General features: G+C 36.9%; 2 protein-coding genes across 4 annotated transcripts; both read right to left on the bottom strand.

Annotated features, from left to right (window-relative positions):
• Positions 1 to 6: 6 nt before the first annotated feature.
• On the bottom strand, positions 7 to 12,412 carry LOC135684528 (uncharacterized). Of its 3 annotated transcripts, none has more exons than XM_065200122.2 (9): positions 10,381 to 12,412; positions 7,914 to 8,113; positions 7,173 to 7,440; positions 6,080 to 6,342; positions 5,132 to 5,332; positions 4,351 to 4,570; positions 3,658 to 3,852; positions 3,101 to 3,209; positions 7 to 2,471 (listed from the first exon to the last, which is right to left on the bottom strand). In XM_065200122.2, exons 1-9 carry the CDS (start codon positions 10,394 to 10,396, stop codon positions 1,124 to 1,126), a joined length of 2,820 nt encoding a protein of 939 aa, XP_065056194.2. In that variant the 5' UTR covers positions 10,397 to 12,412; the 3' UTR covers positions 7 to 1,123. The 3 variants fall into 3 exon arrangements, with proteins under 3 accessions (XP_065056194.2, XP_065056192.2, XP_065056193.2); XM_065200120.2 differs by lacking the exon at positions 10,381 to 12,412 and adding an exon at positions 10,080 to 10,355; XM_065200121.2 differs by lacking the exon at positions 10,381 to 12,412 and adding an exon at positions 10,176 to 10,355.
• A 324-nt stretch (positions 12,413 to 12,736) lies between these two features.
• Positions 12,737 to 26,395, bottom strand: LOC135684527 (uncharacterized). Its single transcript, XM_065200119.2, has 6 exons — positions 22,392 to 26,395; positions 21,481 to 21,759; positions 19,984 to 20,121; positions 17,845 to 18,080; positions 16,902 to 17,038; positions 12,737 to 15,943 (listed from the first exon to the last, which is right to left on the bottom strand). Exons 1-6 carry the CDS (start codon positions 22,928 to 22,930, stop codon positions 13,754 to 13,756), a joined length of 3,519 nt encoding a protein of 1,172 aa, XP_065056191.2. The 5' UTR covers positions 22,931 to 26,395; the 3' UTR covers positions 12,737 to 13,753.
• Between the last annotated feature and the right edge of the window lie 31 nt (positions 26,396 to 26,426).

Raw genomic sequence — 26,426 nt, 5'->3', positions numbered from 1 at the left:
AACAAATAAAACATCATCTTTAATCTTAAAGGCAAAAGAAATCAGCTTGTGAAAAATCAGATATTTCAAATTGAACTGCTTCTATTTCATTTCAACAACACAAAGTTTCGCTTTCTGCTACTTTTGCTTCTCGGAGAAAATGAAATTTTCTGAAGAAGCCTAAATGACACGTAACGTACTACCTCGAACAGGCGCCCCCCTCAAATAAGCGTCCCCGTCAAATAAGCGCCCATCCTTCAACCTTCAGAAACGGGCGCTTATTCGAATTTTCGAAGACAACATAATTGATACACCAAGGCAATTCACCATAAAAGATTGAATGACCGACACAGTTTGTTGTAGTTTTCATTCTCTTTTTTTGCCTTTCCATCATAATAACATGCTTCAATTGTAAACACATTTATTTTTTAGTCACTTCCAAATCTATTTTTGAAATAAGCGCCCCATCGATTAAGCGCCTCCCTCGAGTAAGCGCCCACCCTGGAGCCTCAAAAAATAAATAAGCGCCCGGGCGCTTATTCGAGGCATTACGGTAGACGAAAAATATTACAATTAAATGTTTCTTTACAAAACTCAATTTTAAGATTGGGTTCAAAATAGGGAAATTTTAGGACAATTTCAAATATAAGAGACCTACATAACAGACAATTAAAATAATTTGTTTGAAATATTTAAGAAGCACAGTATTAATTGTTTGGCATGGGATTATCAAAACGAAAAGTTTTCCTTATATTCTCGTGAACAGTATGAAAAAGCTCTATAGACTTTCCACTATCAACAAAATCCCATGAATAACACGAGTCTGGATTCAGTTAAATGATATGAAATGAAGGTCTAAAATCATCGCAATTATTGACACAACACATGAGTGATTTGTAATCTAAACAAGCAGATTTTCAATACATGCATTCTTTAGAAAACCTACACGAAAGTTGTAATAGAAATAAATCAGGAGATGAAGCAGTTTTATCTTTGATGGCACGGCAGTAGAAGAGCTGTCCAGATTTTGTGTACACTGATGGACCGGATGAAATCTTGGACTGATAATTAACGATATTATATTTTCAATCTTTTCTAATTCTGCTGGGTAAACCTTTTCGTTTCCATGTTCCTTACTGCGGTTCTATCCGATTGACATTGGAATCTCCCGTGCTTGTGCTTCGAAAGAATTCACAGTGGACACTGCATCCTTGTCGGAATCATCCCCTTCATTTTCTGCTAAAACCCCTGGCTCTTTACTGTTATCAAACCGTGTTTCTGTTTCCATTTCAACACGCTGGGAACTTCCAACTGAGGCTGCAACACGCTCTGCATCAGCACCCGATAAAATGCCTCCAAGGCCAGTTTTGAGTAAATCTCCAGCTATGGTTTGACTAATACTGGGAACACCATTAGAAGAGTGAAGATGTGATGCGGTTGAAGCCGAGATCTGCTCCTGTGATACATTTATCATTGGCTCGTCGTTAGGATTTAGGGAGTTTTCACCTGTGTCGATTATTAGGCCATCAGTATCAAGCTGAAGGGCTACAGTAGTTGACGCAAACTGCTTTATTGCACTGGCATCGGACGCTTCAATATGTGGCTGATCAGTAATGCCTTCTTCAAGCCCCGTGTCTTGCATTCGCACGTGCTCCCCGTCCATTGTGATCATACTTGGTGCGTCAACAGGCTGTGTCACCACCATCGTCCTGTGCTCACTTTGACTGCCTGGGTTTAGCCCTAGAGCAGCAGCTACCTCGGGAAAATTCAAAATATCAGCAGCAGCAATAGTATGGCTTCCATGCAGAATTTGGTCCGGGTTGTCGATAATCCCAGCTTGAGCTAAAGCGTGCGCCGTAGCGACGGTATCGCTATCTGTGGAGGAGCTTATACTCTGTGCAAGTGACACGATTATGTCATTTGAGTTACAAGTGGCAACAATTGCATCATGGGATGACGTTATCGTTGCTATTGCCTGCTGTGCAGCCTCTGTTTCGTTGCTTTCATCTTGAGATCCATCAATGAAACTTTCTCCAGCTAATGACGAGTGCATTCTTTTTACATGTTTGTAAAGAGAGGATTTTTCTTTGAAATTTTTCGCACAGTGGGAGCAAGGATATGGCTTTTCATCAGTATGGGATAACTGATGACGTTTAAAATCGTAATTTCTGGAAAATTCTTTGCCACAATGATCGCATGAATAAATGGTAGGTGCAAGTACATCTTTGTCTGGCTTTTCCGGCTTCTTTTCACAGTTGAGGAAGTGCTGACGTAAATCGCTCTTTCGATTAAATTCTTCATCACAAAACTTGCATGAAAATAAATTATACCTGGGCGTTCCTTTCCCACACACATTTCGTTGATGCTTTCGAAGATGCGACATTCTGCCGAAATTCTTGCCACAACCTTCACACGAAAAAGGTTTCAGATGATCGTGTCGAGTGCGGATGTGCATTGTTAGGGTAGAATCGTGTCGAAACTGAGCGCCGCATCTGCAAACGTAAACAAAATACATAAGCAATAGGGACAACAACAGCATAATAATGGTGGTCAAATCAAAATAAAATCATCTTTTTACAGCCAATTAAATACACCAGTACCCTATATAATTGAAATATTCAAAAGAATCAATCCTCTCATAAAATACTGTATAGGTAACTGCAGTGGTATTTGACATGTTTTATCAAAATGCTGTGATTTCTTTAAACAAAATTTTCATCAACAATACAAGATCTTCAGGTATGCTTTAACCATTGTAGATTTTCAGTTTAGAATATAATGACTCAGTGGACTGAAGAAAAGAAGACGAAAAAGCATTGGATCACAAGGAAAGCTTTCTCGAGAAAACGAGCAGAAAAAAAATTTTAGGAAGTTTTTTCTGTGCATGCACAAGAAAAGATGTGCATCAAAATAGATAATTAAGCTAGAATTCCTACAAACTTCTTGCATTAGTAGCTTAGTGATTGGTTTGCATGAATTAAACTAAAAGACAGCAAACCGTGTTTCCTTGATTCTTTTCGCTAGAAGTTTGATAAAACTTATAGTGTTTCCAGGAAAGGGAAATTTCTTTAGTAATTGTTCAAGAAGTTGCATGACAGAAATTTTTAAAAAGGTACTTCACCTGTTACATGAGTAAGGTTTCTCCCCACTGTGTATCCTTTTATGAACATTTAATTGGTGAAGCCTTCGGAAACATCGACAACACTCATCACACTGAAATTTCTTCATATCTGTAAAATAACAGCAAAATTGATATTATTTCGAGAAAAAGGCTACGATAAAAACATAATCACAAAGCCATAAGGACTTATGCAGTGGTGTTTTGCAATATTGCTGACCAGACAATCTCAGAGAAGTATGTGCACTTTTGTGTATCACTTGGTATTGTTTTCATACTTGAACTTTAGTTAGAACATCTCACACTTAAAAACAACTGACGCCCAGTTTCTAGAAGAACTTTAACCTCAAATCAATCTTTGAAGGCAGAGCCATACTAGAAGTGGGTACAACTGCTAAAGAAATCAATTGTTATCACATGCTCCTGGTATGGAATCTTAACAAGAATCGATCACTAAATTTTACATTTTAATTTTCATTTGATATATTACTTTGTTGACTTCCAATGCAGCTGACCACACAGAATTTGTGTGAGTTAGATAAAGAGACGGAAATACAAACCTGTGTGTATTTGAAGATGCTTTTTCAAATCCGACGGATACTTGAACGATCTTCCACATTCATCGCATGTCCTGGGGTCGTTGCTGAGACGCCTTCGTGACTGCGCAGAAGCCGCCACTGAGACAGCATTCTGTGCGCTTTGAACTTGCTTCTGTCCTTGCGCAGGAGGGCTAGGTGGTTGTATGGGGACGGGAACTAACCAATTCAAAAGAAATATACTATTTCAAAATAAGTTTTAAACCAAAAGGGATTGTGTTTTCTTAAAAGTAAACGGCTCTCTTCAGGCATAAAAAACACCCTAATAATATTATTACTTCAACTTGATTTCTGGCTGTATAAAGTTATCAACAATGAATTCGTTTACTCCTAGAGATATCATTTGGAAGCGTGGTTTTTTAAATGAAGATCTATAAGTAAAGAAAACCATTTATCAAAAAATTATAAAAACTTTGCACGGAATCAGTTTATAATTTGCATCACTTTACATTGAACTTCATAAGGAACATGTAAATAGATGGTAACGAGTCATGATAGCGAAGCATACTATTTATATTTTATTACTTGTAGCCAAAGCTGCATAATAAATTATCAGCCTAACTAAAAGAGGTTACAGGGATTTCAGCCATGAATTTGTCAGCTACCAGGCAACATCAAACTTATATCAAACGTACAACAAAGAAATTATTGACTAACCACCAATGAGGTTTCCAGCAATAGTTGCTGCTTCCTTGGCCCTGATCCTGACAGAATTACCATTATCCAATGTCTCTGATTCGTCTTCTGCTACAGCCATCAATACTTGGGTGTGTCCACCACTCATTGAATTAACTGGTTGGATGTATGTTATTACACCACTTCCGGTCGGATCTCCATCACTGGATGTAACAAGATGGCCGGATGCAGGAATATACATCTACAAAAAAAGTTTCATTTCGTCCTTGAAATTCATTGCTTCTCAAATTTCACAATTTGAGAAGAAAAATCGGAAAAGTGTGTTTTGTATGACAAAGTTCACAGTTTATAAAACAACCAACAGTAAAAGAGAGGTCTCGGGGTAGTGAGGTGCTAGAAAAATGTATAGAATGTTGTATTTTGTATAGAGTTGATGTAAAGGTATAGAGCTTATGTATTCATCTCTGATTTTGGGACATCATCTTGGGTTCTTTACTGTAAGATTAACCAATCCAATCAACATAAATATGATAAGGTAGACAAGTACTGGCATCAGAATTTCAAATGTTCTAGTTCAAATGTTCTTTTGACCAATCTTTGATAATACTAGGGATTAATACTACCACCTTTGCCCGCATCTAATAAAAAAACTTGAAATTTCTCTCCCTCTACCATTCCCCTATACTGTTAACTTTTGCAGCAATATGAATAGAAACGGAAAAAGTGTGTGACTACTTGTTGACTTCAAAGCTCTGTGCCAATTGTGCCAATCATAATTTAATACCAAAAGCATTTGAAGTACCTGTGAAGAAGCATCAGATACTGAGGACAACTGTAGTCCTTTGACATCTGCCAAGGAAACATGAGGATTGAGCTCCAGCGAGACATCACCAGATATACCTGATTGTGAAAAGACTGCTTGCTGAAGATTAAGACCTTCAGTGGACAAAGCACCTGTGATTTCCTGACCTTCCACAGAAACTGGGTGCAGTGTTATATAAGCCTGTGGAAATATTTCACAAATAAGTTGCTGACAAAGATTGATTGCGTTAAATAAGAGTAAAAAAACTAAAGTATTTTCTCATCATTTCTATGTAGATATAGCTCCTTGTATGTCTGAATACAAAGCCTTACTACCTCAAAATCTTTCATCACTCTTTGGATCCAAGGGGCTCAAAATTATTCAAAAGTTTGCATAAATAATGAGTTCTTGATTTTCAAAAGGGAACCGAAATGGTCACATTCCGTAACAGGCCAAACTTCAAGTGGCCAGTTCGCCACAGCTTGCCTAAACTCAGGGACGGAAACTTGGTTGAATATTGTGAGGGGGGGGGGGGGAATTTATTAAATTTAGGGGGATGACTGCTCCCCCTTGCCTCCCAGGTGTCAGCCACTGCCTAAAATTATGCATCAATTCAGAAATTCCTTTATAAAAAACGTGGATAAATAGCATAGCATTTACTTGGAGTTAAATGATTCAGAGAAAGATACCAAAGCTTTAAGTTGAAATGCTTCTTAATTTGCTAAAAATATGATGATATAGATATCAACATAATAAGGAAAACAAAATGCTTGCTACTCTAAGACATAGACTGTAGTACATGAAGTAAATGCTCCTATATGTTCTTCAATGTGCCAATTTAAATCTTGAAGCTTCAGCCAACATTAAAATTCATGCTTATGCTTCCTTGTTAAAGAATGACCCTCCTAAGTGGCTCTTTTTCTCTCTTGATATTTCTCTTATTCATACCTGTGAATCCTGTCCTGATACAGAACCTGTCTGCATAGCAAGGAATACCTGGGGCTGTCCATTGCCATCTTGGTCCCCAGTTGTCTGTAAAAGCACATATGTTGGCTGTTGCTGATAAAGCTGTCCTCCTTGGTTCTCAATTGCCTGCATTGTGACAACTGGAGTTTCTGTTGACTGAGATTCCTGTGAGGTTGAGATTACTGATGCATCAGATAATATTTGCATCTCTCTGTCATCCTGTACACTAGATTTCACCTCAGCATCTGTGAAAAGTTTTATAATTCAGTGTTTACAAAGTTCTGGAGTTTGGAAAAGAACCTTTGGAAAAAAAATTGTTCCATGTGCAAGATTTACATGTATTGTTCAATTCCTATGCTCAATCATACATGAATTGAAAGGACTCATGGCAGTCAAATCCATTAGCTTGCAAATGACACAAGCCCTTTTTTATATATACCAATAATTTAATGGACCACTAACACTTTCAAAAGACAGTAGAGTATAAAAAATGTTTTAACTTGCAACTTACTGAAAAAAAGTCAAAAAAAGTCAGTTAGTGATTCAATTCAATTTATAAATGTGTGATCTCCTCATTAATTCTTCTTCAGTAACACTTGGGACTGGTGATCAAAAACTAGGCCTGCAAAACCATGATTATATACCCAAGCGATCACCATGATGACATATGAGTAACATGCATGGTGACAAATAGCATCGACTTGGCAGCATCAATGGATACAGCAAGAGCTAAACCAAGCACTTTGCCAATCTAACATCTAAAGAATGGCTTCAAACACTCCTTCCTTTCTAATTGCATACCACTTTTGTGAAATTTTTCAAACATCAAACTTTAACGAAAGCAAAAATTTGTTATAGCACCAAGAACCTTTCTTACATAATATTTGGGAATGAATCATTTGTTATTGCTATCAATATATATATGCTAACATGATATTGATTTTTTTCCCTTCTTACATACTGCTTTCACAATACGACCTTCAATGAATTTATGATTTTAAAAATGTGCAAATCCAAAGATTCTTAAGTTTGGTATCAGTGGTAAAAAATCAACCAATTAAATGCAGATTCTTACCTGACAAATTAAGCCCAGTTTCATCAGAAGTAACTTTGTTAACATCAGTGCATGTGTCTGCAGCCACTGCATCATTTCTGTCTTTTAAACTACCTGACAGAGATGATTGTGGAAACTTGCTGTCTGGGGTTGCCAAATAAACATCTGCTTCCTCTGGTGGTGTGTCAAGCACATGAGCATTTGTTGAATCTTCTTGAAATGTACCAGTGAACAAATCAGGTGGCTGTTGGCTTGCATCAAGAGAGCCATGCTCAGAGCTTTCTTTTTCCTATAGAACACATCATAATAAATTAAAAAAATGGCAGTAACTTGATAAAATGGGGCTCCAACTCAATTGTAACAAATTTCTATTTCTTAGACATTGTTAAGAACAAAATGACAAAGATAGAAACATATGGAAAAATCAAAGTTTTAATTTCTGTTTAGTAAAAAAGGTAGGAATTTCAAATTGGTGTAAAAAGCATGCAATAGAAATTGGGAAATCAAGAACTTTTCACTTCATACCTTTCCAAGGGCATGAGACCTCAAATAATGATTGAAAGTTTTAAAAAAATGTATAAACAGGTCTAGAATAGAAATAATAATTAAGCTGGTGTCCAATTGACAATAAAGAAATAAGTATATAGCTTTTTAGCTTAAGTAACCTGAGCCTTAGAGTCTTTTCTTAAAAACCATAAAAACAATTTACAGCTTTGGAGGGTGTATGCAAAGACACCCATTCAACAAGGCACCAGAGCCTACCTTAACATCACTTGATTCATTGTCTTTAATATCTGGTTTGATATTTTCTGAATCTTCGCACTCATCTGTTATCATCAATTCATCTGGGTCCTGAGTTTCAAGACCATCTCTGGTTGATAAATAGCTTTTATTTTCTGCTTGAGCTTCTTCCAAATCATCTTCTGTCTTTATTTTAGTGGGCTCCTGCTGTGAAGCAGCATCTGCAATAAAGAATTCTCAATCAAAAGGTTTCCTGAAGCCAATAGAATACTAAAGAACAGGATTTAAGAAATAACTTCAGATTACTTGCCACGTTTCAAATGTTCCAACTGTCTCAATATCAACAAGAAAGTTAAGCAACAATTCCTGACCACCTGACTTGGTCTCCTTTGTTTTTGACAGGCAAAATCAAGATAGAAGTTAAAAATTGACTAATTAAATGTGTCTAATGATTCCTTCCATTCTTGTTTTTGTGTTTTTAACAATCAAACGGTTTTATTTTCATTCTGGTACTCTATTTATTTGCTAACTATAATATCATCATTTTACATCACTCTCAGCAATTGTTATGTCATTTGTTCATTTTTACATGCAATTCTAGTTCATGATTATATTGATATACTGCTTTCACAAATCCAAGAGTACATAACATACATACAATCACACATACACATACATACTAACATAGGTTTTCAAAGCCAAATTCAGCCATCCCCCTCTCCCCCAAGGAACAATGTTGATTTACTTTAGAAAAAAGAAAGGTGTTATGGAGTACACTTTTTCTTGTGGATTGTTTGATATTTTTCTATACTTTCAACATTGTTTTGGGGGGAAATGGGGCGGAAGTTGTTGTATGCAAGAAAATAAATGAAAAATAGAAAAGCATAGCGCAAAGTGTTAGGTGTTTCAAGTAATATTGGCAGTGATTGTAGGTGGGAACTCAGTATAAGGCAACTTGCCATTTTTCAGACTTTTTAATGAATATAAGTTACCCTATCTTACTCGTGCATTTCTGCTTGCAGGCAAATAAATTCGAATTAGTCTTCAATATCAGTTTTACATAGTCAGATGTGCAGCCACATAGTGAGGCAAGATGGAGCAGTTGCCCTCCCAATGACTGAAAATCTCTTTGGAAAAGGGCATCTTCTAGCATTGCAAAAGGCTTGGACCTGCATTTTTCTCTGGCCCAATTTGCTTTTGCCCCTCCAATCTCACCACCCTGGCTACTCTTATACAGATGTACTGATTTTTCACTGCACTAGCCCATATATTAGCAAACTCTCAAGTATTAAGCTTTTAAAAACTAGTATATTGGTTTAGGAAGATTGTCTGACAATAATAGTCATATTAATTAAAATTAAAACTCAAAATCTTTTTCAGCAAGCAAACAAGTTAATTACAATATACTGATTTAAAATACAATTACTAGAAATTTAAAATTAGAACAATAAGTAAGATCAGAAAATCAATTGGTAATTTATAACGCTGAAGGACACACAAAAACTCACGATGAGCTATCAAGTCACGTGCCCTGTTTGACATACTTAATACAATTATGTATAGATTTTAGTTTGAATTGAACATAACAGAACAGTAAAGAAAATTGAGAAAAGAATAATAATAATAAGGTCATAAGTAACCAGTAAAGGTGTAGGGAGGGTTGAGAAGTGTAATTAAGGTTTTAGGTGGTTAAAAGTTTTGTATCAGGTAAATTCTCATCATTCTTTTGAAGGCATTTTTGTTGCGAGTAATTTTAAGTTCCTCTAGCAAGGAGTTTCAGAGCTTAGCTCCATCAAATGTTACACGACACTGTTTAAATTGCATGACACTGTTTAAAATTAGTCTCCTACAATTGTTTTTTCACTTAGAGCTCCTTCTTTAAATAATTTTCTGTATACAGTTAGTTCCCTTGCTTTGTTTTTTGTATCAATTACCAGCTGATTTACCTATTGACTATATTTCTTTGCCTTACTTGTACCTTCTTCTTAAAGTTTAGTTATTTGATATTACAATTATTATACTAAAAATTTTGCAAGCTGTGAATTTGAGACATGTGAAGGAGAACTATAACTAAGCAAAACCGTTTGACATTTTCTCGTGTGATAATCATTTGACGCAAATATATTATATGTAAAAATTAATGATTAATAATTCCAGGTTTAATACGGTAGGAATTTGAAAACAAACTTGCAAATCCTAAGGACTCATTAAAGCACAGCGGAGAAACTATATTTTCTCTCTTGAATTCATTGCCTTTCAAACGTGCCTTCGACCGATTCTCACCCCGTGCTTTTATTCGAGTCCTGGGTAAAAATCCGCGTTCCCTTTGCAGAGTCTGGTGAAGAAATGGCGCGCCGTTTTCCAATGGCCTAGAAACTAGAAAACGGAATCTGGGTTCCATTCCCTTCCATCCCCATTCCCCAAGAAACTACGCATTATTCTTAAGGAAAGAAGAAGGTTGTGTTGATTATGTTTCGAAACGCCTTACCTTGAAGAGTCGCCATCTGAGCTTCCTTCAAGCGGATGGAGAAACCCCGAGTACTTGTTCGAATTTGTGATGTGCGTGTAGTAGGAGAAGACGACAACAATGGCAATCAACGCAGCACTTCTTTTCAACCAATTCCGTGGCCTTTCGACCGGCTAACTCGTCGAAATAAAACTTTCACCTAGCTGCGATACTGCTCTGAAAGAGGGCCAATAGATCACTCCTTTTCGACAAAATAACGATGTTTTAAGCAGTATTCGTTTTGGATTTTTGAATCAGTTTCAAATGCAAATGGTGGCCTTTCAAAGAATAACGGCATGCCAGTGTGACCACGTGACCTATGAATAAATTATGCAGGTTTGGTTTGTGGCCTCCCTCCTAAATCTTTGGGGGTGTATTCATTTCGTTGTATCCCGTCACGATAAAAAATGTTCTTTTTTTGTTCTGCCTATCAAACACAGTCGTTACTAATATTTTTCTTTTCTGCCTCCCAAAGGATATTTGGGGGACAAGAAATCCTTTGTATTCAATGAACAGTTCTTTCTTTACCTTTGTTCTAAAACAATGGTGCCCCAATAATTCTATCCTTCCTACAACATTGACAATTGTGCTTTTCTACACCTTTTAAAGTTTCTCTAACATCAATCACCGCAGGTCAATAAACAGATGTTATTAAGAGGGCTTGGCAGGCACCGCGCAGCGTTGAGAAAAGAGGGGGGTCTAAGAAAGTGTGGGGGGGCTACAGAATAAAAGAGGCATAAATGGTGATTCATTGTCAAGTTTTTGCAGTTTCGAAAGCCTCTAGCCCTCTTGCTACGTGATGCCTGTAGGGGTGTTCTTTTCAAGATGATCGTCCAAAAGTGGAATCAAGCAAATTGGAGGTTACTTATGTTCTGGCAAAGCTTTTGCTCTGAAAAAAGGGGTAAAGAAATCCCTGGTCCAGGGGAGATAATTATGGCAGCTCTCTAATTTGTATGTTCAAGTTGGGGCCAGTGGCGGCGCCAAGGAGTGGTATGGAGGGGGAGGGTAAGACCAGGGAGGGTAATTACCCCCCCCCAGTTTTCTGACAATATGGTCTATATATTTCTTTAAAAAATGGAATAAAAAGCGCTAGGGGCACGGTCTCACTGGCCGCGCCCATTACCCCTTTTATTCTGTGATAGCTGGCGCCGCCACTGGTTGCAATGTTTAGGTATAGCTCCCGTTTAGTTTGCACACATCGCGCATTGAATAAATGCGTTTTCATATGTGCTTCAGTTTGAGAATGACCCAATGTATTTGGGATCTTCTTTTTGATTTTTCATTTCATGCAGATTTTTTGCAATAGAATGTTTTGATTTGTTTCAGTTATTTGTGTGTTTTTCTTTCACCTTTTTGTATTTCTCCAGACGAGTTTCCACGAACCATTTCTTTTCCCACCAAGGCATCCAGGTCTGCTTTCATAATTTTTCATCTTCTACTGTAGTTAAGATTGAAAAGATATCTTGAAAAAAAATTATGCAAAGTAATTTCAATGCAGATCCATGTAAATAAAGGTTATCAGTAAAGGGCCAAATCTACATTTTTACCTTTACTGTGAGGTCATTGATGCATACCAAAATTAACATTGGTCCCAGTACTGTACCCAGCGGTACTCATTAAGTAGCTCCTGAGCAGGTAGACTTCTTGCCAGTTTTTAACATGAATCACTCATTTTCATTTCACTGAGTCTTGCGTAATAACTAAAAATCCCCACACACTAATGGCGTAATAAAAAAAAATCTAAAGGGTATGAAGTCACCTAGATATAAAGAATCCTTTTTTTGCTTTCAACAAGTTGAACTGTGTCTAAATCAACGTAGGGAAGTGAAGATATAGCTTTTTCTGAGCTTTTATTGCCAAACCATTCTACGAATTTACCAGGGGATATTGATATATACCCACCCATCCCCACTGGTTGTGCCACTGCTAAAAGAACGAAGACCTGATGACTTTACTAAACCTAAATTTATATTTTGCGTTTCCTAGGGCAAATAAAAAGATTGAAAAGATGTCTTGAAAACAATTATGCAAAGTAATTTCAATGCAGATGAACTAGGCAGATGATAATTTGCACGAGATTCAGGCCATCTTTAAATGTTTCCAAATTCATTTCTGGGTAAGATTTTTTTGACTGGAAAAGTAATATCCTTAAAAAAGTGCATCTTGGCTTTATGCAGTCTTATATTTTTTATTTCTTGACAGTTCTGAGGGAAACGTTTTTACAATAGCTTCTAATTGAACCACGTCTCAATCAAACAGGGACTTACTACACGCTTTGCGAGAGGTTTAAGGTATATCAAAATGAGACAGTAGTGTAAAGACTGTTCACGACGAGAAATCAATATTCATAACTATTGCTACATTAAGATTCTTTGTTTTGTTGCGACAAGCAACACAACTTACAGTGTAAAACGAGATTACGGTATATTCCAGAGTTTTTGAAAAGTACAGCTGTGAAACTACAAGTTCAGAAAATGTCAAACAAGGCGGTCATCTATGATAACCACTTTAGCAACCAATGCCTAAATTCTAACTTACAACTTAATATTGTGATAAATATGCCATTTCCTTGAATTTTTCTAGGGTGACAGGGTCAAGATATGACGTCAATTATATAAGTTTTATAATCTATTCAAAGCAATTATGCAAAGTTAAAGGGGTATTATTATTATTATCATTATTATCATTATTATTCGCACACTGCATTTTGTGTTCGATTAAACCTACTCAAAGTTTCGACAAACGACAACTTACTAAAATCGGGAAGTACTTGAACAACTAAAATAGTTGTCCCAGTTTAAATAAACCCAGTGGAATTACTGGAGAATTGAGCCTAAATTGTGTACGCCTCGCCATCAACACAAATAGTTCATTGAAAGTATTTCGAAACACTCTAAAAGATTTTAGCACTCAACAGTTCAAACTAAAATGATGCAAGCGGAATAACAGTTTCAATTTTGTACCCTAGATAAAGCAAGTGACATGAAGGAAAAAATTAAATTAACAATAAATCGTCTATTCAGACAAAATTTTTTACTACAACAACCTTTCCAGATTCATAACTCATAGCTCTTATATCCGGAGAACGGAAAATAATGACACTCGAGACAATGATATATTTCGAGCAATTATCTAGCGGGAACCAAATTAATCCGATTAGGTCTTATGAATAAAAGTACGGTAGACATGTAAAGCTTCTGGCGATAGAAGCAAACCGAAACTAGTCTTTCAAACCGACAAAAATTTGACATTCGAAATAAATTTCAGCCTATTTTGTTAAGTCAAATCAACGGTATAAAATTTGCAATGAAATATCAATAACTAACTTCCGACCTAAGTTTTAAAATGAAGCAAGTCACTTCGCTGGTGAAGCAAAACCTTTCAAGATTCTACGTGCCAACGCAAAGTTATTGTCTGCAATAACTAACGCCCTGGTTATCTGTTCCCTGGAGTAACCTTGAGCCATCAATATGTTAAAATCTTCCTCGTAAAACTTAATGTGTCTCTCGTTATTGCTAGATTGTCCGGGCTGAAAGAATCTACCGGGGCCGGCAACAATGGTTTGCCCGGTTCTCTGGTCAAAAAGGGAATCTAGCCTCTCTTCAGTAGTAGCTTCGTTGCTAGTTAATACTCGTTTGTTTGACCGTGCTGATCTTGTGGGCTGATTGCTCGGTGGCGGGGCAATAGAATCCCGCGCATCTGGCTGCGGTGGCAATTTAAAGAATTCATCATCGTGAAAAGGATCGTTCACTGTGTTGTTAACCGTTGGAAACATGCTGGAGAAATCGTCCTCAAACCCTAAGCATCCACTAGTTCCATTTTCCCCATTAGTAGGCATCGGTGCATTTATCACCTTGGTGGGCGATTCGTAAAGAGGAGTCGCATTCTCCCCGTCATCCTCATTGAAGAAATCAATTTCCTTACTCACCTCCTGAAGAGGTGGGATATCTTTCGGCAGGGTGTAGTATACACCGTCCTTTTCAAAACCGTCTCTTGATCCATCAACTCTACGTGGGCTGGCATTCAGAGAAAAATCTTCCTGTATTTTGTCGTCGTCCTTCTTTTTCATTTTCATTGACTGCCTTTTCTTAACTGGAAGAACTGGTGCAGGTTGGTCACAATCAGCAACGGCTGGGTCAGCTCTCGAAAAATCTGTTTTCCAAACTTCAGTGCTCTGTTTATTACTGTCCCAAATTGCTCCGTTTGTATCCGATTTATCTTCAGAATATCGACGCTGCAGTTCCATTAATGTCTTCCCTGGAGGGATGGGCAATGGCTTGTTAAAATTGGGTTGATCGCTAAGGTGCTCTTTTCGGGTTGGTTTCGACCGGTCCAAAGTTGCACTTCGATTCCAATCATTTACTTGATCTGGACACTGCTCTACCGGAACTGGACAGGAATGTCTTCTATCCTCGCTTAGAGCTAAAACATGATGGTTAAAGGGGTTGGGGACTGATTCTTCAGCCAAATAAAGAGGTTCGTATAATTGAGTGGGAAGCAACGAAGACTCTATCTCTTGGTTATTAACTATCTTCTTCACATCTTCATCTCCACGAAACTCGGAATTTTGGTCCAACAAATTTCCCTTTTTCTTGTCCGTCGTTTGTTTTTGCTTTGCAGAACCTCCTTTTGAGTCCTTACTGTTTATCTTGTTCTGAATAGGTTCTCGTGCAGGCCGTAGCTTCACCGAATTATCCGATATATCCTTCGACGTAATGTTTTCGACGGCTCCGAGATTTCGAGAATTAGGGTTAACAATTTGACTAGCAACGTCTAGTTTCTTACAAGCACCATCTGGAGGCATCCGATGGAGAGGTATTGGTGGTGCGTCCAGAGCCACGTTGTCTGTTTCCAGACCTTCAATCATGTCAAATTGTTCTTTCTCGTGTGGCGATGTATCCTTCAATTTTTCATCTTCAATACATTCACCGGCGACATGAATCTCGTCATTGCTTGCAAAATCAGGTTTATGGAAGTAAGACGAATGTTCTGACAACGAATGAGAAATCCTTGCATCCTCTTCTACACTAGTCACTGGTAAAGGATCATGGGATTTTGATAACTGTTTCCTTATCAGATTTTCAGGTATACTTACTGCACTATCTCCATGGGGATTACTATTTACGCGTCTTGACCGGTACGTTTTCCGCAATTCTGAGAAAGACGGCTTCGGTGGAATTACGGGTGGTTCCTCGTTTTCATTTGGGTAGTCTGAAGGGGGCAGTGGTGGCGGCATTTTTCTAGAAACATTAACGGGGGACCCTACTGGAGAAGTCTTAGGCGAGGTAAAGGGTGACGTTCTGGGAGATTGAGCTGGGGATGTAAATGGGGAGCCACGTGGAGAACTAAATGGAGACCGTCGACCAGGCAGTGGAAACCTAAATGTAGCTGGCTTGCGATCAGGTAGTGGTGGGGGTTGGTCACTGTTCTCGGCGATTGGGGTTTGTGGAGGTGATGTAGGTGATAATAAATTTGGATTCTGTGACGATGGAACAGCCGAGCTGTGGCCGAACTTTGATCGTGATTCGCTAGTATATGATTGATCCTAGAGAGAGGGAGAGAGAGCAAAGAAACTTAAATGCTGGAGGAAAGATGATCAATAAAAACTAAAGATGAAGTAGTACTAAAAATTTGAAGTCGAATGATCCGAGGGGAAGAGATCCGAGGGGAAGATACTGCTGGAATCCACTGGTCCGACTTAGACGAGTTTATCTGAATGTGCACATGCAGAGGTACCAGGATTCAATCTAACAATCTCCAAAAATCCGGTGTACGTGATAACGGATATCATCAACTTCAACGCAAGATATTACCTCAGGTGATAACTGAAAAAATTACTACTCAATACAAAATTTAGGCCCTTTGTTCAATTACAGGTCGGTATTCCGTTTCATAAAAGTGGATCTCCAACCTCCACTAGACGATCGTCAACCGCGCGACGAACGTTGTTCTATTTGTAGAAGCGTGTATCGCAGCATGCCCAAACAAAATGATGGCTACCAAACTGCCACAGCGTTTTCATGATCAAGGTAATAAACGAAGGAAATATCGAGTTTAGGTATTTTTACTTACGTTAATGTGTTCCCTTTTTTTATTTTTTTCAATATTTATTAACTTTCCTTTATCATTACACAGACCCTGTGAAATTATTCAATGTTTGCGGAGTCCTAAATCTGCAACGTTGATGGTGATGGCCTCTCATATTTTACTGAGAACTTAAGCTTCAAAGTAAACGGTTTAACACTGTTTGAGGAAAGACGGTTTCTTCCATTTATCTGTACTGTGAATCCATTTCACGTTGACAAAAAGTCTGAAAATTTTTTGAATTCTATTGGCTAATATTGTGATGATCGTCAAAAGCCTTGACATTCGTTAAGATAATATTTTCACGTTTTCTGACGATCGTCTTAAAAATCGTCTAGTGGAGATCCGCCTTAAAGAGAGTGAGAGATTTTGACGACAATTTTCTCCAATAAATGTTTAAAAACTAAAATTATTTTTACCTCGTTTTCGTCGTCTGAATAATGGCCAGGTAGGTTCTCAATAACTGGCCTTTTCTTTGGATCAGTTTTATGTTGCGGCATAGGGTCTATTAAAACATGCTCGATGCCCTTTATTTCTGATCGGCAAAATGGGCATCCTGAAAAAGCAAAATATGCGATGACACTGAGATGGATAGTCAGTGTAAAATTAGATTCTACAAATCATGTTGAAAGAAAGCGGCAAAAATGGGGTGGTGGGTGGAAGGGAGATTGTTTACCCTTTTAACGAATTTAACATATTCCAAAATTTTGTACTTTACATTGTTCGGGTAGAAAGAAGGAAAGTTAATCCTAACATTAATAAATGACATGTTCTAGCAAAATCAAAAGGCTTGTATATTTAACATTAATCTTTATTTGCAAAGCAAATGTAAACAGTGATGAAATTATGATAGGGAAAGACAGAATGCAAAAGTAGCTAAAATGCCCGAAAATATTCTTAAAAATCTGACATTCTTTCAATAGAGCTTCTTCATTTCTATAAAAAGACCAATGGAGTGTGCAAGATGAGACTCTTTTCTATCAAGAGTATTTTTAAGAAGAATTACTGTGCAAAACCATGGAGAGTTCAAGGGCGGATTCAGAGGGGTGCGAAGGGTGCTCGAGCACCCTTCGCACCCCTCTGAATTTGCAAACTATTTCTTTAGCGATTAATAGCCTATTCTGTTCAGTTTTGTTTATTGTAACTTACGCTACCTATTATCTGTTATACCGAGCCCTCTGGTTTACGCAATATGAAAGGGAGGGTACGATCTGGATGACTAAAGGAAGGGTACAATCAGGCAGATTGGAATCAGACGAGACAGTGGTAGAAAGAATGTTTTCTCTGTCAGGTGCAACAATACGAGAGAGGTACTTCAATAGAGGAATCCAATGTCAAGAATTATAAAAAGATGAACCATACCATCACCACCCGATTCTTGCCATTGCATTAGGCACATGTTGCACATAAGGTGACCGCACGGCTCTATTTTCACGTTTTTATCATTTTCAGCACATATTTTGCATTGTTGAAAGGTCGATCCCATTTCAACATAGAGTTCGTATTGCTCCTCCGTTACCTTGATTACATGTTGAGATCGTGGTGTAAGATATTCTTGCAAATTTGGGTTGGGCTCACGTCCATTCGGATACAAATAACTACAAACAAAGCAATTTTTACCGCTCTTAAATACATTAAACTGAAATTTTAGATATGAATAATATCAAAATTACCAGTCTACCGGATAATTCAATTAACCTCCCACTTTAACCAGGCTAAAAATTGATATTATATTTTCTTTGTTAGAGTCTTTGTGCAAACAAGACAGGTGTGGCTTTCACGCAGAAAATTGAGCTTCACTCTTCAAGTTGGTATGTTTCATCCTCTAAAATGTTTCCACGATGAAGGAAAACAGTAGCAAAAATTAAATTTTTACGCCATTATTATCAAAACCACACATTGTTTAACTTAAGAATGATCCGATAACAATCTTAGGCCCACAATAACAAATTTGAATAAATATCGAGGCTCAGCAAAAATTAAATTATTTGTTAAAGGTATATTTCGGCATTCATAACCCATTATTATTAGTTTCTTTTTCTCTCCGTTTGGGATACCCAGAACATTAATTTAAGTCACTTTCTTTAAATCCCTGGCAAGGTGAATGCCAGTTATGACAAGAAAATAAACGCTCCCAAAAACATGTTTCCTAGGTAATTTCTGTTGGGACGTTTCAAACCAAAGTTTGCTGTCACAGATACTCAAGTCTCATAGATTCAGTAGTGTGCCAAAAAACGTTTTCATGATCTACATATAAGCCAGTCCATAAACAAATAAGAAATTATAACTTCTTGTTAATAATTTGAAAGCAAGATGCCTTTGAACTGGCGAATGATTATAGATAAAAAAATGGACTGACTGAAGAGGCAGTTAATGGTTATGATTGACTACGTTCCGGAAACTGAAGGGTTAGTTGTCCATTAAACGATGAGGAAGTTATGTTTACAGATGTCAAAAGCAGTCTTGAATGACACTTTGGATGTTTTGAAATGGGCTTTGCTCAGGATTTTGTATCATTAACTTTTTCCTAGCCAAGCCTCCTTCCTGAAGTTTTATACGGATGCCTTGCCTCAAACTACGTCTTGTCTCTAATCTCATTTGTGTGTTTCTCATTGTGTAAAGGATCAAAGAATATTGGAAGCAGTGCTGAGCAATTTAATCCGAAGACCCGCTTTGCGAATACATGTCAAAACGTGAACTAAGAACTCTTTGAACATACAACTAAGTGACAACGACGATTAAATAAAGAACCAATGGTATTTAAATTAGGCAAGATTTTCAAGAAGTGTTTGAAAACCAGTTACGTAACTTTAGAAGAACGATTGGAATTACAGTAAACAGTAGTAGGGTTAAGAGACATGCTAGGGAGGCTGTGTCAAAACGTAAAATAAACTACCATGTTGAGGTCAGTACCAAAATACATCAAACGTTTTGGGCACTGCGTGGACACTGACCGGTCAAAATAAATCTGAACATTGACAGACAACATGGGCATCGTGGCGATAGGATTCCAGAGGAGGGCAGGGAGCAAGGAGACAAATTCTCCAGCAAAAAAAAATTTTTTGATTGTAGTTCTGTTTAGAAATTGCTCATTCAAATTTCACCAGAAATCTGGAAAAAGGGGAGCCTCTGATGCAACTTGATATTTTCAAATATTTATCTATTTAATATTTATTTCGTGAAGGCATTTGTTAGCCTCATCCCAGAACCGATATTTCACCTTGACCTGCATTGATATTCTTTTTCACTTTTACAGTTGTATGGTAAATTGACAGTGTCTTGAAAAACCACAACCTTTACATAACTTGTTATCAAAAATTATAATGTTTACATTCAGTTCAAACACTAATACAATAAAACATTCATGTCAATAAAGGAAGAAATGGCAAACATTATTGCTGTCTCAACCTTTGAGGTACCATTAAGAGAGATGATGACAATTATGCATTCCTTTACTGACCTTACTCAAACTTTTGATGGGGATATCATAGAAATACTCACAATAATTCCCTCTCCCCATCAACAAGAGCCTGCATCAGAGTTTTATTTTGAGGGATTGTCTGCAAAATGGTTCCTTGCGTTGTTACATAGCCAATGGCCCATTGACCCAGCCTTGTACAGCTTTGCCGAAAGACATAGCTGAAAAAAGTAACTTGCATTAGACATGATCCAAGAAAACAAGATTAAATCTATTTAGAAGGACAAAAGAATGGGGTATCTGGTCATTAACATATTTTACTTATCAGAAAGGCTTAAGTAATAAGAATGTAGTCTGCAATCCAATTTATTGAGCCCCTTATCTTTACAGACACAATAGAAGTGTTAACCCACATGTCAAGGCAGTGTTTGTTTGTTAGGCCTTTGTCATTAAAATGTTACAATAATACTCATAACATACAATATATCTATATCTAAACTGGTTATTTTGCTGGAACTTGTCTCGTAATTTCAATGAGGAATCATCAACTGGTTCAATCATTATTGTATGCAAATATGAATATTAGAAATCTCTGCTTTTGTGTGTCTGTGGTACAGTGCTCAATATGTAGATATGTTGAGCACGATTTATGTAATGAGCGGAAGAAAAAATCCATGTAGATTGATTTCCTCATCAAACAGGCTTGTAGAGATGAAAAAAGTTTGTTTTTTCAACTCTCAATATATAAATAGATGATATATTTATTCATTAGGCCAAGGTTGACATAAGGATGATTTTAAGCAAGGGTGCTGCCCCATGGTAATTACTAGATTGAAAACTACAGTTTCCTGAGTCAAAAGCCAATGATCATTACATTGAACCATAAAGTTCAAAGAAAACAGTGTTGGACTTTTCAAGCCAATCCTGGCAATTTCAACACATTCTAGACCATTTGCTCAGCTCCTCAGTTACTGCAGCGAAGCTTTCTAACAAAGCTCACAGAAACTTTACCTCCAACAACAACATTGAATTTTATAAATTAAAAAATATTTAGTTCCTTGTGTATGGTTTATGGTACAGAGAATGATTTCATAAACAAAAAAAAGATTAATAGATCATGTAAAGCTCTCATTTCAAAAAGTTTTTATATTCTGTTAAAATGTTTGAGCAAAAATCTTGAAACAAAGGCTAAACAGTAAGTGGGTGGAAACAACCATTTCATCCCCAGAGGTTGACAGTATTGTTTTTAACATATGATATTAAAAGCGTCCATAACAACTCAACCTAAGAAATTTCATGGTTGAAAAAATATCTCAAACAATTCACTGGCAAAAAACCAGGGTAAACTAAAATACAAATTTATATGTACATATAAATAAAAAATTGACTACTAGAAAATGAAAAGTGGCTATTCAATATCCTAAATATGAAATGAGCTTAACACAGAACAGAATAAGAAAAAAACTAAAATCACAAATTTTAATAGTTCAGAGATAAATCTACAATCAGAAATAAACCATGAATTTAAATAGCTCAGGGATTTAAACCCAAAACATTTTATAGTTACATTTTTTACTTACCTTCCAGGTTTATCAATAAATTGAGACAGCCGTTCTTTGACTTCATCATATGTCAAAAATGCCATGTAGCCCGGATGAGTAACAGCTAGCACATTCCAGTTTTGAATAATATTTGACCATGGAGCAAAAAGTCTGCTAAATACATCAAATTCAAATATTGAAACATGTTCATTTCCTGTCAAATCTATGGTCCTCTTTAAGGCAATGGCTTCAAGTCCAGACTTAATTGGGTTTGCCATTTGCAGCTGTTCACGAAAATATTTCCAAGGTACAATAACCCTAAAAGAGATATTCCAAATTAAGTATCCAAGCTGTTTTACTAAGTATCAATTTTGGTAACGTATCTATTCAAAATCGAGATAGCAACTATGACGATTTAGGTATTCTTAAATATAACGAAGTCATAGTTTAACAAGGTTTGTCCCTAAACGATTTCCAAGCTACTTATGAAGTAATCGTCATATTTGCTTTCTCGGCTTCATTTATCATTATTAGGACTAAGGCTAAAACAGACAGCGTTTGCTAAAATTTCAGCTTTGTAGAATCCCTTGTCAATCGGCCGATTCTTTATTATTACAGTTTCACGGGTTTCGTTCAAAAACTTCCTCTGACTGTCAACAAAAGACGTGTTGTTGTTAGGCCATTTTCAAAGTGGCAATTAACTTATTTTGAATTTTCAAAAGGCGAGATAAACTGGTTTCTTTTTCCAAAAGAAAACTTTCATAGCAACGAATCACTTCGTCTGATAGTCCAGTATTGATTTTTAAAAGGATATAGATAATATATCAACATTTCAATATCATGAGGAATGGTTTGATGCACATTCGTCTGCTGAACTGACTCATATCTAATTGGTTCAGTGTGACTAATCGCTTTTCGGAGGTGACCGACGGAAAGTAAATTGAAGTTACCTTTCTCCGAACGAACTCTTCCAGAAATCTGCAGCATCCTGCTTCGTGATTCTAAAACCTTTACCAATAAATTGTCCATTTGGAAAAATTGCTTTTAAGTCGGCAAGCATGTGACTAAAAATCAAGCTCAGTTTTATAAGAGTCCTACGATAAGGCGAGTGATCGTCATACATCTTTTCCTTGCCCTCTCTGAAAAGCTTCAAAACTTGTTTGCATTTATTATTCAAGTTTTCCAAATAAACCCTAAAGTATTCACAGTCATTGAGCATCGACATTCGTTCTTCGTAATACTTGACGATTAATTTTAAATGCTGGTAGGTATCCGGTAGAATCTCAAGAAGATAAGGGGGACTGTTCTTCAATCCTAACCGCTGGGTATTACATTGTTTTCCCACTTTCTCCATAGTTCTCCAGCATTTCTCGATGGCTTTTCGATCTATCACCATTCTGCTCTGTCCAGTGGCATGAGAAAAAGCTTCCTGAAACCATGATAACAGTTTGTTGTTGTGCTGCCGCCCTTGATCGCCAGAAGTCGCCATCTTTCCCTCTCCGTTCTATTTCTTTTCCGGGTGAAACCTTATGCTGGCTCCTGCGTAAGATATTTGTTACGCAGCTACGAATCCAGAATTATCCCGAACTCTTTTGTAAAGTAGCTCTATTTTAACGCAGGAAATCACCAGGATCCAAATTTTTTGATGATTGAAATACCAATAACATTTGTTCTGATATTCTTTCTCTCTAAATCAAAAAGGAATTTTCTAAGCTCCAATTCAGTGGCCAAGGTTTTCGCTGTCAGCATTTTGTACTGTACTGTCACGCCTCTTTGAATTTGATGTTAAATTTATCGTCCTAACCAAAAAGGAACTCGACGAGCTTTAGTAGCTTTTACCTAAATACCGATTTCCTATGACGATATTACAGACATGTTATGTTGACGTCAGAACTTGCAAGTGTTCTGTATAAGGAAAGGTCAGGACACGAGAAGGCAAATTAAGGCTTCTAGGACAAAAAGCTACATAACAGTTGTCAGACGTTTCTTTCCAAAAAACTCTTTGAAAACCATGTTTACAGTTGGCCCCTAAATTGTCGATATTGATGCTCTGCTTGGGGCTGCACCGTTTCAGCCGAAGTTAGTAGGTTGGTCATGCAATTTTAACAAACAGCAGCTGATGCCCCTAAAAGTCCACTTATCGAAATTCCGGGGTGGAAAACCGTTCTGGGTCTTCTTCAAAATGAGTCTCAAACAGCGGTTGTCACACCCTTCCATGTGTTGGTGCCGTAATAATTGTTACCTTTCCACCATGAGCTCACAGTGCTCCTCTTACTACCCTGGGTACCAGAGCCGCAAAAATTTAACGGCAGCAACGGCTCTGGTACCCAATAGTATCCTCTTACAGACTCTATTATACTGCTGCATGTTGCATACGGCTACCATTCAAAAGAATTTGTGAATAGAATAAGTAAGTGGATAAAAATTCTGCCCCTTTCGGGGAGCAAAGATGGAAAAGTTTCTAACCCTATACTTAAGGATACTCTATTGACTATGGCCTAAGCAAGCATCATCTCTAAATTGTTTAAAATATAATTAAATTTATATTATCCTTTGTAAATATTAGCACATTGTAACTAGGATTTTAGATTGCAAATAGGTTTTTAGTATTATAAGTTTTAATTATTTCGTTGCAGCTCAATCTTAATTTAATCAATTTTATTTCATAAAAGGACTGATTGAAAACCAGCACATGTGCTAAGGGGCTAGATGGTATTATAAGCAAGGTACCAAGAAAATAGATGATTGCATTCCCCACAGGCCCCTTAATGTACCCATTCTTCGTAAATAAAATTGAAATCAGATTATCGTGAACATCACACCAGTAATTGTTGCTTTTCATATTACAATACAGTAAATATCCGATTTTTTGATAAGAAACTAAGGCCCGGTGCTGGTAGGCAGTTTCCTAAATTTCTGGCCATTTTGCTATCAAAAGTTTCTTACATTTTTTTGAATTTTCTTAGGTAATGTATTTTTTAAACGTGCTTCCAAGGTAAAGTAAATAGTTAACTCACATTCAGAGATAAACTAACAGTTAAGCTCATTGAACTGCATCAATGTCAAATTGAAGTCAAAACAAATATTTAAATGGAAACTTCTAGTGTGCAGTTCACTGAGAACGAATGCAAACTGCATGTGGAGTGTAGTGTTGCAATATACAGTGATATTCAATGTCAAGACTGTTTCTAGTGTCAACTCGGAAAATTAAAACTGCAAATTATAAAAGTTTCTTAGCTTTTTTCAATTTAGGTAGGGTTGTTTCTCAACTTTCGAAAAATTGAGCCTACCGTTTCTAATAACCTGTTTCTTATAAAAAAAATGAGTATAAATCATACAACCTTGACATGGAGATAAGAATTTATTTGGAGATCACGCAATGTGCAAATTGAGACAAATCATACGATCGTCTTGACTTCGCCTATATTTTGAAAAGGGCAGTCTGATCACGCCCATCTTTCCCAATATGGACACCTTCGAATGATGTTTGAAAGGTTAAGAATATTTCTCGAGAATATCAATTTCCTTTTTGACAGTGAGGGAAAAATTCTAGAACAACAATTTGTTTCTGGAGAAAAGGTGGAAGTTTCAATCGACTTTGCTCTGTTCTTGAACTACCCGATCAAGACTTCGCATCACAATTGTAAAAATACTGTCGAATTTTGCGTAATATGTATTTGAAAATAGGCTAAACACAATTCAAAAATCTTTTCAATCTGTTGAAAAAGTTTCAAAACAGCAAATTATGATTGCTAACTAGATTTGGTTTCGATTTCGAAACATTTCCTATTTGGTGACACACCTGAATTCTGAAACGATTAACCAGCCCACATGTGGATATACAGAAATGACGTCATGCGGATAAAGACGTCGATCTTTTTTGGATTGGCAGCTAGTTTCAAGCTTAGGATTCTTTTGGTAAAATTTTCAACACACAATTATTTGAACACAAAAGTTGGCCAAAAAACCACGCGCTTTTAAAAACTGGCGCGCTGTTGATTCCAAAAAAGCTTTTCGTGGGTTGCGTGGCACGAATTCTCATATGAAAGAAGTACTCTTGTTTTCTAAAAGGTATGAAACAGGTATAAACTACATGGTATAAAAAGTATGAACCACATTTGTATTATTAGTAGAATAAGACAGTGCGGCGAGAAGAGAAAGAATGCACCTCTGAGGTAGTGTAGCATAAAAGTATTCCTTCAGTAGTAGGTGGTATAAAGTATCGGAGTTAAGGGTTGCTCTTTTTTTAAAATTGGAGGGCTGCTACACTGTCCCTGGAAGCTACTTAAGGACCAAATAACCAGATGATGCGGGAGGCTGCTTGACTTTCTATACCATTTGATTCAAGTAATAAAATTCAAAAGCTTGGTTCTCATCCTAACCAGCGACACAAGCACAAACGCTCGGGTGTTCTTATTATTGTATACTACCATATTCCAAGGTTAATTTTACTACACAACAGATCTGCAACAAATTTTAAGCTGTACAGTTGATTTACCGATAAAATTTTCTGTTTTGTAAAATATTCAAAAATATGTCGAGTATTTTTCTAATTTTTCATTTAATTCTTCACGGTCCCAAATGTTCTTGATATTTCTGGGGCAAATCGAGTCTCGGCTTTTTTAAAATAGAAAGTGCAATTTGCTGTGCCATAAAGCGTGTCTACCAAAATAAAGTACGTATGTATACGCTTTTTCAAAAGGATCCTAAGCTGACAAAGGAGTTATGTCATAATACTGATCCCCCCTCAACCTCGATACATATTTTAGCTTTAAACATGTCCAAGCTTGTCTGAAAGCAGGACCAATTCTGATTAAAGCTAATGTGAAGTGCATAAATAGAACTTGACTCCTTTGAAACGTATTATTTTGTTGGTAATCACCTGCAGATGGCTGGGCACTAACAACTTGATATGACAAATATTTTGAGAAGCTGAATTAAAGGGTGTAACAGATACCGCCATTTTTGATTTTCCATCGGCAAGG

Source organism: Rhopilema esculentum, chromosome 21 (genome assembly GCF_057945365.1).
Source record: "Rhopilema esculentum isolate cy_ngs chromosome 21, ASM5794536v1, whole genome shotgun sequence".
Classification (NCBI taxonomy): Eukaryota; Metazoa; Cnidaria; class Scyphozoa; order Rhizostomeae; family Rhizostomatidae; genus Rhopilema; species Rhopilema esculentum.
This window is presented reverse-complemented; position numbering and strand designations above follow the sequence as displayed.

What these genes read in the sequence shown, in the direction of transcription:
- LOC135684528 (XM_065200120.2), bottom strand. Translation starts at nt 10,293, where the DNA reads ATGGAACCCAGATTCCGTTTTCTAGTTTCTAGGCCATTGGAAAACGGC. An exon ending in ATGAATCAAGTGATGTTAAG is followed by an intron (nt 7,441 to 7,913) that starts GTAGGCTCTGGT and finishes TGTGTTCTATAG; the next exon opens with GAAAAAGAAAGCTCTGAGCA. An exon ending in TATCAGGACAGGATTCACAG is followed by an intron (nt 5,333 to 6,079) that starts GTATGAATAAGA and finishes ATATTTCCACAG; the next exon opens with GCTTATATAACACTGCACCC.
- LOC135684527 (XM_065200119.2), bottom strand. Translation starts at nt 22,930, where the DNA reads ATGGCGACTTCTGGCGATCAAGGGCGGCAGCACAACAACAAACTGTTA. An exon ending in AAGAGTTCGTTCGGAGAAAG is followed by an intron (nt 21,760 to 22,391) that starts GTAACTTCAATT and finishes TATCTCTTTTAG; the next exon opens with GGTTATTGTACCTTGGAAAT. An exon ending in ATTCAGACGACGAAAACGAG is followed by an intron (nt 15,944 to 16,901) that starts GTAAAAATAATT and finishes CCCTCTCTCTAG; the next exon opens with GATCAATCATATACTAGCGA.